The sequence below is a fragment of the Chiloscyllium punctatum genome, chromosome 3 (genome assembly GCF_047496795.1).
Source record: "Chiloscyllium punctatum isolate Juve2018m chromosome 3, sChiPun1.3, whole genome shotgun sequence".
Lineage (NCBI taxonomy): Eukaryota > Metazoa > Chordata > Chondrichthyes > Orectolobiformes > Hemiscylliidae > Chiloscyllium > Chiloscyllium punctatum.
This window is the reverse complement of record NC_092741.1, coordinates 19876747-19889969: the sequence shown is the minus strand read 5'-3', so window position 1 is coordinate 19889969 and position 13223 is coordinate 19876747. Positions and strand designations below refer to the sequence as shown.

The 13223-nt window shown below is 40.8% G+C and overlaps 1 protein-coding gene across 1 annotated transcript in view; it reads right to left on the bottom strand.

The window, feature by feature from the left end:
* LOC140456550 (serine/threonine-protein kinase MRCK alpha-like) overlaps positions 1-13223 on the bottom strand; it is a 567354-nt gene that overhangs the window by 41445 nt on the left and 512686 nt on the right. The window contains 3 exon segments of the mRNA XM_072550745.1: positions 4684-4765; positions 6198-6337; positions 7608-7744. Coding sequence (XP_072406846.1) covers positions 4684-4765; positions 6198-6337; positions 7608-7744 — 359 coding nt within the window.

The following is a 13223-nucleotide window of genomic DNA, read 5'->3' as shown; positions in this document are numbered from 1 at the left end:
TGGGGTGTAGGCCTTGCTTGCAAGGCTGCACTTACTGCTCCATTTTTAGTTGTTTGATCAAGTGGTGATGAGCTACCGCCCTTTGTGGTGACGATGCTTTGCACATCTGTATATGGTAGGAAAATTCTTCTCACTGCCGTAGAACTGAACATTTGAGATGGATTACTTTAAACCAAGCACTGAAAGGGAACTTAGGATCTTTCACTATGTGGCAGTTTCTGGTATCTTTTATTTAAAGGGGTAATTGTAATCCGATTAGTGTTGTCAGCTGGCGAAAAGCTGGATTTTTATTCATGGTTAGACAAGATAACTGAAACATTTCTGCTAATCGGTTGTACGGTCACACTGCACTTGTAAAGAGTCCCAAATAAAAATAAGGAAGCAAAAAGACGTCCATGAAGTATTTTAAGAGGTACTTGTTCATTTTTAGTTCTGGAGAAAAGCAAGAGAAGCACTGTATTCAGGTGTGCAGTAGGTAAGTAGTCCTTGGAGGGTGTACACCACCAAGGAGTACGTACCAGGGGATGCAAGGATATGGAAATGTCATCTCCATGAGGAAGGAGCAGCATTAATTGTACAGAGTAAAAATACCTTAATATGTGTTGCAGTTTTACGTTCACGTGCGGAATGGAGTTTCGGGGTCTGTTTAATGGGCCCAACCCACCTACCAGGTTCTGCTGTAAGCGGAACCTAAGGCAGAGAAGAGAACAGCTACATCAGAGGACTACCTGTAAGGAGGGGGTTGAACTACACAGTCCTTTTGTCAAAGGTGGGGATGAAAAACAGAAGAGGGATGGACTCAGAAAGGGTTCCGAAAAAGACCACCAACTTTTACAGAAGTTTGCTAATTTCACAGCCAGTGTCGCTCGGTGATGGGCAACACAGTTCTCAGGCAATAATGAGAATACCCTCAAACTAACACCTGATTTTTTTTTGCTTGACAATCATGTCCGAACAAAACCAAGCAAACCATAAGGTGGATCAGGCAGCAAGCTACAACCTATGATGATGGCAGCAGGCAAAAATAATTCAGAGGCAATAATATTTTACCTGAGGACAGAACCAAAATCTATCCTTGTTCAGGTCTGTTCAAGAAATTTAGAGAGGTGATATTCATGCACCATCATCAGCAAGGTTTGTGGCTCAGTATCAAATAGTGGCAGTGTGCATCATGCTTCTATCCTCTTGCCTCAGCTCATCAATAATACACTTGGATTGGAATCACTAGCTTCACCTTTTGAGAATTGTTCCAAATTGACACATCAAAGTATTATTATTTTCCCAGGTCAGTTATGTTAAAAAGCTATTCCTAATAACAAAATACCAAGAAAGTAGGTATTATAAAAAGGTCTGACTAAATGGGACAATATAACAAGCGATTGAGTACTGGTGTGAGCTAGTCCCCATACAGCTGATTCTCAAGCTCTGAGAATGGGTGAGGTTTTGGTCATCTGGTTTGCCTTCTGTCCCTGACATCCTGACTGAGGATCATCTCTGGTAGGAACTTTGAAGCATGATTAGGAACATAAAGGGAGATTAGTAAAGTGTTTTGTAAAGAAGTACACAAAAGGTAAAGGATGTAAGGAAAGTTAGGGCAAATTGGAGATGAAAAAGGAAACTTCTTTCATGGAGATGGGAGGATCAGAGGAGATGCCATTGATTTTCACTGAAATGTGAGATGCTGAGAATGAAAGAGTGGTTCCGGAGCAATTATATCGGATCATTCACAAAGAACAGCATAATACTGAAACATTACTGAACTCATAATGGAGGAGACAGTGGGACTCCAACAGCATTTCAGCATTCTGGGTAAGTCAGAACAGAACTGACAGCTTTCACCACAGTCTCTCAAAACATTGGTTCTGGAAAGATTGCCCAACACTCTGGTCCACACAGGGATAAAGTAGGGAATAAAATTATACCCAATCTAACAAGTGGGTAAGTCTTAGAGGCAATAATATAACACATAATAGGAATTCAGAAATAGAAATAGTTAAAGGTGTTAGGCGAAGTTGACTAAAAAGTGCACATAGGACTCTTGATTTTATTGTTTGGTGTTTAGAGTATGATAGAAAGAAATCTGATGGGAGACTTCTATAAATCAATGGTTAAGCTGCAGACAGTTCACTCTATTCAGCTTTCAGTATTTGCTTCAGTGCGTTACGAAGAGGTTGCAGAAGAGTTTCAGAATGTTTACCAGGGCTTAGAAGGTTAAATTATGTGGTTTACTAACTTGACTTGCATTTCTTGAGTGTGAAAGATTAAGGGATGATCTAATTGAAATATTTAAAATAATTCAAAACAGTAAATACATAGAAGCCTTATGACTGGGGAATTAAAAAGAAGGAAAATACAGATCAGTCATGATCTAACTGAATGATGGAGTAGTCTTAAGGAGCAAGTCTTTATCTTAATGTTCAATTAACAATATACAATTATGAGAAGTGAGAGAAACTGGGACACTTTTATTAGAATAAAGCAAGTTCCAGGGTGGATTCCAGTGGTTCTTGCTGAGATTCACTGGCTGACATTGCAGTTATCTACCTACTAATGAGTAAATGGCTCTTTTTGATCACATTTACTGAAGGCACCACCTGATACGGTGTTTAGAATCAAGGTAATCCATAACATAAGGCACACTAAAAGTTGCCACTGATAGGACAATTGGTCTTCAGGCATGCATGGAGCAGGCAATGACTTAAACTAGGAAGGAGGAAGTATGAACCATGGGGCAAATAATTGTTTTTAGCAGCACTGACATGAGTCTGGGAAGAACTCATCTTCCTTTTCCCCGTGGCATATGACATGAAGGAATCCAAAAGGTTACAGTAAATAAACCTGATATCATTTCAGAGGCCTTGCCATGCAGAGATATTAAATATTGGGTTAACTGTCATGCAGACGAAACAAGGAATTTACAATTAAGATGGCTCATTTAACAGGTACTTGAGCAACAGCTGTGGACAGAGAATGCTTTGAAGAACAATGCCTTACATTATGCCACAAAATAGGAAAATGTTGGTATATGTCACACAAACAAAGGAAGAAAAATGTATAATCATATAGGACTCTACCAACTCTAACATATAAATACAAACACTAATGGAGCAGGCTCCCATTTCCTCAAGTAGGGCTTTCCCACCTTGTTTTATTAAAGCAATATTATTCACTGTTATCCAACATTATCAAAATGGTACATGTGCTCAAGAAATTCAGTGGCAGACCGGACTAATGCAATCTGGGCTGAATCTGTCCCTGCCCTTCACAAAGGTCAGGCAGGGTATAAACCAGAACTCCAGCTAGCACTTCATAACAAGACCAGGAAGTAAATGTATATGATTGTGGCCATGAATCCAGGTCACAGAGCTTTGAGGTACAAAATCATTTGACTTTAAGCTCCAGCTTCAAACTAAATTAAGAATGAATCCAGCATTTATGAGAACATTTTACTTACTGGTTTTGAATGAATGAATCAGCCAGGTTCATTTATGTCCTCTTAGGCAATTTAACAACCGAAATACCTTGACACTGAATGATAGCAATGCTGCAATGTACAGAACACAAATTTTGTTTCACATACTGAGAGGAATTCCTGAGGTATTCAAAAAGATAGATTGCATTTGCCTAAATAATAACTCCACTTTATTGGATTTTGTACCAATATACTTTAATATCATATGCTACTGATTCATTAATTACTGCCACTCCAAGATGTACCACTATAGCTACTTACTCCAAAGAGGAAGAAGCAATATAATCAGGAATGTGACTGCTATGGAGTGCAGAGAGTGAGGAGGACAAGAAAAAACAAAAGGGACCAATTGTGAAACACTGAAAGGAGAAGAGACAGTAAGAAGAGCAAGAAGCAGAGATTGAGAGAAGGGAAAGATAAATACAAAAGGTGGGGAGGAAAGGCAGAACACATGCTTGAGAAAGGGTGAGAAGAGGATAAAGAATTAGAGATGGGCAACTATAACAGTGAAGAGATCATGCAGGGATATCAATGATGGGAGACAACAGGGCAAATTATCCAAGGGAAAAAGAATGAGGCAAGGGAGACAGAACCAAGAGACAAAAATGCAAGAGGGAGCAACATTGGGAACTGAGTGAAAGGGAATACAGAAATCTGATGAGAGAAAAGTAGATAGTGAAACTAAGAAAGAAGAACTAGAGGGGCAGAGATTAGATAGCTATTGCATGAAATAATAAAGAAAATGACGGAAGTTGACCCAGAACATCCTATTTCCTAAATGAAGCCCAGCACCTGGACCAGGGCACTTTGAAAAACCAATAAATTATGCCAATCAAAATTTAGTGTCAATTTAGGATCGTTCTGCACTTTTGTATTTCTTTCTTAATATGTTCATATTTCCAGTGGGAAAAGCAGAGTTGGAAAGTATTCATTAAAAAAAAGAGGAAAAGTAAGCCATTGTAACTGCAACACACAGAAATAATTTGATGACAGTGTAGGCAAGTGTAAGTATTATCAGTATAGAATTAATAAATGCAACTTAATGAAAGTTGTTACAGATTATTTTCAAAATACACCCTCAAATTTGGGAAACCCCAAAGTAACAAGACATTCTAATGACAGGGTTTCACTGTAATCCCTCTGCCATTTGTCTCTTGCCATTGTTAAAAAGCTTCCCTCCCACCTCAGGATATAGCGACACTACCACTTACCCTGAAGATACAGGGGACATCCTTCCTATTGGCGTGGATAACATCAGAAGCTAATACAGAGCTAACTGAAAACTCTTCATCCCTGGGAGGAAATTAAAAAAAGAAAATACTTTTTTTTTAAAGAAAACAAAACAACAATATTCTGCCCTTAATGATATCTCATCGATGTGCTGACAGCTTCAGAGGGCAAAGAAGGATTCATTCCTGACTGACTTCAAGGGTCAACAATATTCAAAAGGCAAAGTAATGAACTGTGCTTGTGCTCTTATAATGTACAAAGCTCTGCATGTTTAATTTAACCATTTGAAAAGACTGAATGTTCATGAAAATATACTTAACATAAATGTTCATATTACCTCAGGGATTCCTAAGGTTTTTCCCACTGGGACCCCATTTCAAGGCTGGAAATTGCTCTGACCCTTCAATGAGAACTGTCAGAGAAAGTTAGGGTTGAGTAAGAGGAAAGATCTGGAACAGTAGGGCAAGGGGCATGGAAAAATCTGCCCTTTTTTTACTTCTGCAGGGACCAGGTCTCAAAGTGGAGTCATTTGTGTAAACAACTGAAAGCAACAAAAGATTGAATCTGTGGAACTCATTGGGCTGTGGAGGCCAAGTCACTGAGTGTATTTAAGACAGAGATAGATAGGTTTTTTGATTAGTAAGGGGGATCAAAATTCACTGGGGAATGTTGGGGAATTGGGCTGAGAAACATATCAGTCGTGATTGAATGCCAGAGCAGACTCGATGGGCCGAATGGCATAATTCTGCTCCTATCTCTTATGGTCTTATTCAGACCACGCACACTGTTTGACAGAATTGGGAGAAGTTAAAGCTGCCTCCCGGCTGTTCACTCAGTCGGAGCTTCACGGCAGCTATCACTGCATTGCACTCAAATCTTCAGCTTACAACCTCAAAATACTTTAGGAAGCCCTGTACCACTTTAAAAAAAATCTATATAACACAGTTAACAACTTCAGGATACCCCAACACACTTTACATCCAATAAAACACATTTTGAAGTTTCGTCATTGTTGTAAATTAAGAACCATGGCAGCCAACTTGTGCGTGGCAACTCCCACCAACAGCAATGTGATAATGACTGATTAATTTGATTGAGAAATGCTGGTTGAGGGGTGTATATTAGTCAGCACACAAGGGAGAAATTCCTAGCCCTTCTTCAAAATAGCACCATTGAATCTTTTAAACCCCTTAGCTTAATGTCTTATTCGAATTACTGCACCTTCAACAGCGCACATGCCCTCAGTACTGCCCTGAACGTCAGCCTATGTTTTGTGTTCATGTCTCTGGAGTGAGACTCGAACACATAATGTTCGGACTGAGAGGTGGGAATTCTGATACTGGTCAATAGCTGGCAATAAAAATGGAGAGACTATCAGTGCAGCATCCCTGTTCGGGAAGCATTTTAGCTACACAGAGGCTGCCTCAGATCCCTGTGAACAATGGGATAAAGCAGCAGGTGACCACACAGAACAGGAAGAGTTCCATACACATACCTCATGTCAATAACTTGGCTAACCACCACACTTGGCTGGGAAGCTTTTCCTTCTGCAATTTCATACAAAAACAGTTTGAAATCACAAACTACTGCTAGTGCCCTCTGCCACCCTTTCTTCACTCCAGCTGGTTTAGGTACCTAAGGAAGGAAAAATTCAGAAATTTGAGTGATGGAAGTAAGGACACATGATATTCGAAGCATTTGTATGATGGCGTGAGAGAATGGCTTTTGATCACACTAATGATCATATAACATTGAAAGATATAGAGAGACAAAGTGCTGCAACAAACCTTCACCACATCCTGACACCCGCAGCATCTTGCCTGAACATTTTCTTCCTAACCCAATCCCTGCTGACCCTGCAAATCTCCACCTCTCAAAGAAACAAATAACCACAGATGGAAAACTGTCAACCAAATGTTTTGCTACTGAAGGCTGACCCATTTTTGTGAACTACTGAACAACTTAAACACTCTGCGCTATATGACTATAAGTGGATTCTCACAAGCTGTTCACTCAGTTGGAGCTTCATGGCAGCTGTCAGTGTACCACACCTCAAAACTTCAGCTCACCACCTCTTGGCAAGCCCAAATCCTGTGATACTGGGTTGGAGCTGTGCAGTAAACTGGCCAAAGGTTCCTGAGAACTGTTGATGGAGATATTAATGAAAATGATTCTAGCAGCTGGAATTTCAGCTGGGAAGAGCAGAAAGTTAATGTCTAACCCTCAAGAGTCTCAGAAGATAAATTTATTTTCCATTACTTCAAATTGTTTCTGAAGTTGTAAACAATTTTGTTGTGCTTCAGTACTGGCTTCACTTCACTTTGATTGGATATGGGCTTCTTTCTTGAAATCTCAATACTTGGCTAGAAGGCACTATCTAATTAGACTGTGTAAAGAAGACAAAGTGGATGAGAAATTCTACCTTTTCAGTGAGATAGTGAAATATAAAAGGCCTTCCATACTTGTAATATACTGACAAATTATACTATAGGACCTTCAATGTTCATATCCATAACCACAAAGGTCCTTGATCATCCATTGCCTCTGAATGATGGAACTCAAACAATGCAACACTTTTGACTGGGACTTGACAAATGTCACCATTAGGGCTAATACAGTAAATAAACCGAAAGCAACAGAACAGTGAAGCACATACCTCTGTAAATTGTAGAGATCTTTTAATGAAACGTGCATAAGGTTTTTGTGAATCTTTAAACCATTTAAAATATCAAGGTTTATAAGGAACAGAGCTTGGCTGTGAGAAATGACGTCCTATGAATATGTTTCCATAAATGTGACTTCCTTTGGTGATGGCACAAGAATGACTGCCAGTTCAAATGATCATACGTTCCCCCACTTACAGCCAGGTCTGTGAACCCATAGCTTTGTACTGTTTCTCGCTTACCCGAACATGACCCTCATATGCTGTTCCGATGCCTCTCTGCGGGTCGATCCCCAGTGGTCCCTTTGTTTGGTCAGGTGGGATGGGGCACACAGCCGGTGCTTTGTCTGCACAAGTCACGTGGCACGAGAACCCGCATACTAAAAATGAAACAACACCTTAATTGATCAAGTAACCGTGTGACCAACGATCATTATTTAATTTTCTACAGCATGCATCCCAATTTCAGAGGAGCCATTATCAAACAAAATTGGATGCTCCCGCACTTAAGGAGTATTAGGTTCTATCACGAAGAAAGTTGGTCAAGGGTGTAAATCTTAGCATGTTCTAATCAAAAAAGAGAGATACAGAGCATTAGGGAGGCAATTAGGGCTAAAGTCACTGAAGACAGGGTACCCTTGTGTATGAATCACAGAAGGTTGGTCTGCAGGTGCAACAGGCAGTTAAGAAGGCAAATGGAACTCTGTCCTTCATTGTTAAAGGGACTGAGTTTAAAAGCAGGGAGATTATGTTGCAGCTGTATAGGGTGCTGGTGAGGCCACACCTGGATTACTGTGTGCAGTTTTGGTCTCCTTACTTGGGAAAGGATGTACTGGCACGAGAAGGGGTGCAGAGGAGGTTCACTAGGATGATTCCAGAGTTGAGGGGGTAGGCTTAAGAGGAGAGACTGAGTAGACTATATTCATTGGAATTTAATAAATAAAATGAGGGGGGATCTTATCGAAACACATAAATAGAACGGAAGTAGAGATGACGTTTCCTAAATAGGATAGAAGTAGAGAGGAGAAGAGGGTGTAGCCTCAAGATTAGAGGGAGCAGATTTAGGACTGAATTGAGAAGGAGCATCTTCACCCAGAGGGTCGTGAATCTATGGAATTCCCTGCCCAGGGAAGTAGTTGAGGCTTCTTCAGCAAATGTTTTTAAAGCTAAGATAGATAATCTTTTGAACAGTAAAGGAATTAAGGGTTATGGCGAAAGGGCTGGCAGGTGGAGCTGAGGCCATGAAGAGACCAGCCATGATCTTATTGAGTGGTGGAGCTGGCCCAAAGGGCCAGATGACCTACTCCTGCACCTCGTTCTTATTTTCTCACAGTAGAGTGACAAAAATTAATGATGCTCAAGAATCCAGAATACGAGAAGTGCAGCTAACTTGTACACAGGGGAATCAAAAGTCATTGGGAGTAAATGAGAATGTGGAAGTCAAAACACAAATAGATTGGTGACAGTCTTATTGAATGACAGAGCAGGCTTGAAGCTGAATGGCCTATTTCGGTGGTACAGTGGTTAGCACTGCTGCCTCACAGCACCAGAGACCGGGTTCAATTCCCGCCTCAGGCGACTGACTGTGGAGTTTGCACATTCTCCCCGTGTCTGCGTGGGTTTCCTCCGGGTGCTCCGGTTTCCTCCCACAGTCCAAAGATGTGCAGGTCAGGTGAATTGGCCATACTAAATTGCCTGTGTAGTGTTAGGTAAGGGGTAAATGTAGGGGTATGGGAGGGTTGCGCTTCGGTGGGTCAGTGTGGACTTGTTGGCCCAAAGGGCCTGTTTCCACACTGTAAGTAATCTAATCTAATCTAATCTAATTTTATGTTATGGACGTGAGGTAGGATGCAGAAACATGGTGGTACACAGGGGTTTTGAAAACAAGAATAAGAATTTTAAAATTGACACATTGCTTAAATGGTAGCCATTTAGGTCAGGGGTGATGGGTGGACTGGACCTGGTGAGAGTTATGAAGTGGACAGCAGAGTTTTAGTCAAATTTATATCAGGGGTACAAGGAGGAAGACCAACATGAGCTGTATCCTTTCCTGAAATCTGGCTGCAACATCCTGACTATATTATTATTTATCAATGAGCACCCTGGGGAAATGACAGTATTTGGAAAGGATTATTAATACAAGGAACAGAAAGGTAAATCAGACAAATAAAACACACAAATCTCTAGCAAATTATCACATTTTTCAAAACATGTCAGAGCCCTTATATAAATTAAGATACAGTGACTTCTAGCATGAAAACTAAATTATTTATGCAAGTTTTTAAAAAATTCATTCAGGGTGTGAAGACTAAGCTAGAATTTATTCCCAGAGGGCAGTTACAAGTCAAGCACATTGCTACAGGTCTGGAGTCACATATAAGCCAGGCCAGGTAAGGATGGCAGTTTCCTTCTTAGGTGAACCAGATGGGGTTTTCTGACAATCAACAATCACTTTTAGATTCTTAATTCCAGATTTTTATTGAATTCAAAATCCATTAACTGCTATGGCGCGATTTGGGCTTGGTTCCCAGAACATTACTTGGGTCTCTGGATTAACAGTCCAGCAATAATACTACAAAGTCATCACCTCCCAACTCCTCTGCTGTTTCCTGAGTCTCCATTATTACTTCCACAGCCTTCTCCTTGAAACAACACTTATTCACTTATTCATTCTCTTCCTTTTCATATGGTTAAAGAAGCTCTTACTGTTCATTTTACATTGCTTGCTAATTTATCTTCACGGCAGATGAACAAATCCCACAAACAGCAATATAAACTTAAACCAGTTAATTGATTTAGAAGTTGCTGACTAACAACACAAAAACTAGAAGTAGGAATAGGCAATTCAGTCCCATTAGCCTGCTCCACTGTTCAATACAATCTTGGCTAATCAAATCTTAGACTCAATTCCATTTTCCTTCCTGCTTCCCATAACTCTTCAATGCATTACTAATTAAGGAATGTCCATCTCCTTCATAAAGTTACTCAGTTTTTCAGCATCAGGCATACTCTGGGGTAGTGAATTCCACAGATTCCCCACCCTTTGAAAGAATTAATTTCTCCTTATTTCTGTTTTAAATCAGTGAGCTGTATCCTAAAATTATGAGCTCTCATTCTAGATTTCCCCATGAGGAAACATTCGCTCTATGTCTACTCTGTCAATCCCCTTTAGTATCTTATATACTCTCAATCAGATCTTCTCTCATTCTTCTCAACTCTAGACAGTATAGGCCTAAACTGCTCAATCTCTTTTCGTAAGACAAACCCCCTCAACCCTGGAATCAATATAGCAAATGTCCTCTGAACTGCCTCCAATGCAACTACATCCAAAGAACAAGAACAAAGAACAATACAGCCCTTTGGCCCTCCAAGCCTGCGCTGACACAGTTTCCCTTCCATAATAAAACTGTCTTCACTTACAGAACCTATATCCACCTATTCCCTTCCGATTCATGTATTCATCCAGGTGTTTTTTGAATGTTGCTATTGTGTCTGCTTCCACCACCTCTTCAGGCAGTCCATTCCAGGCACTCACCACACTTTGTGTGAAAAAGCTGCCTCTCACATCTCCTTTAAATTCCACCCTTTTTCCCCCAACACCTTGAACCTGTGTCCCCTAGTAACTGATCCTGGTAAAAAGCCTCCTACTTTCCACTCTATCCATGCCGTTCACAATCTTATAAATTTCTATCAGGGTGCCCCACAATCTCAGTGAAAACAAACCCAGTCTAACCAACCTTCCTTCATAGCTAAAATCCCCCATATTAGACAATATCCTGGTAAACTTCGTCTGTACCCTCTCTTAAGCATCCACATCTTTCTGATAGTGTGGTGACCTTACGTAAAGGGACCAAAATTATATGCAACATTCCAGGTGCGGTCTCACTCATGTCTTGTACAGTTACAGCAATATTTCCCTACTTTGAAGCCCTTTAGCAATAAATGCCGAAATTCTATTTGCCTTCCTTATTGCCTGTCATCCCTGCCATCATTCAACCAGTTTTCTGTGATTCACATGAAGATATCTCTGCATCGAAGCACTCTGAAGTTTCTCTCCATTTAGACAAGTTGCCTTTCTAATCTTCTGAATAAAATGGATAATCTCACACTAATCCATGTTATTCCACTTGCCACATTTTGGCCCTCATGAATATTAGTTTTTTTGCTCCAAGTTTGCTTTGTCATCATTGTCAACGTTGCCCCAAAGCAGCAATGCAACAGAAACAGTGCCTCAGGAAAATCCATACTGAGATACTGAGGCCACGTTCAGCCAGCGCCTCAGTACCAACTTGTCAATTCCTGGTGACCCAGGGTGCCCATAGAATTTGGTCTTCTCTCAAGGTATCCATGACCAACATGTCAGAACAGACTCATGGTGACTCAACCAGGAAACACCAAAGGCTTTATCAATGAGAACAACCAGGAGATCTTGGTCAAAATCCAGCATGAGGAAACGTACCTTTACGTGGTATTTGTTCTGCCCCGTTTCTCTTGAGGGGAGGTATTGTAAATCTGGTGCAGAGATGTCTGCTCCATGGAAAGCAGACTTATCAGATTTGGGTTTTAAAAAAAAATTAGACAAACAAAGCAGGAGTGGGCTGAGTCAGTATACAGACCCAGGGTTCTAATTTTGCTTTCAGTTGTTGGATTTTTGAGTTTTGGAATTGTGGCTGCTAAATACAGCTCTCTCTGCTGCTAGATTCCTTCTGTCAGTGTTCTTTCTGCTGGACTGAAGGCTGTAGGTTAGATTAGATTAGATTCCCTACAGTGTGGAAACAGGCCCTTCAGCCCAACAAGTCCATACCGACCCTCCGAAGAGTAACCCACCCAGACCCATTTCCCTCTGATTAATGCACCTAACACTATGGGCAATTTAGCATGGCCAATTCACCTGACCTGCACATCTTTCTGTGATTGTGAGAGGAAAATAGAGCACCGGGAGGAAACCCACACTGACACGGGGAGAACAAGGCTGGAATTGAACCTGGGTAACTGGCGCTGTGAGGCAACAGTGCTAACCACTGAGCCGCCCCATACCCAGTGAGGGAAATCGGTTTTGTTGGATTTACCTTTGCCAAGGGTCATAAAGTCATAGAGATGTACAGCACAGAAGCAGACCCTTCGGTCCAACTTGTTCACACTGACCAGACACCCCATTTGTGTCTGGTCCCTTTTTCCAGCACCCGGCCCATATCCCTCCAAACCCTTCCTATTCATATACCCATCCACATGCCTTTTAAATGTTGCAATTGTACCAGTCTCCACCACTTCCTCTGGCAGCTCATTCCATACATGTGCCACCCTCTGGTCCCTTTTATATCTTTCCCCTCCCACCCTAAAGCTTTGCCCTCTAGTTCTGGACTCCCCGACCCCAGGGAAAAAAACTTTGTCTACTTACCCTATCCATGCCCCTCATGATTATGGATGCTGCTATATTGGAAAAATTGATGAGTACTAGTTAAAATATAAACTATTTTGCAAAGTATTTTGATAGAGTTAAAGTTATGCAAATTTTTTTTGTAATTTGCATTTTAACTGTGGTGTAAGAATAAGAAAGTTTTGCTTAAAGCCAGTAGTTTGTCCAATTGAATCACATCTTGAAAGCAGTGCCTTACACTTGCCTTTAAATAAGATAAAAGTTAGTATCTAGGCTATCTCCTTAATGTGTTTTGGGGGGGTTTGACCTGGAGCTCCCTCTTGGATGACAATGTAGGTGTGCAGTGGTTCAAGGAGACAGACCACTATGTTCTCTGCAAGGACAATTAAGGATGAGCAATAAAAGCTAGCCGAACCAGTGATTTGTACACCCTCTAATGGAATTTAATAAAATCTAGCAACTGATAAGCTAAAATTGCAAGG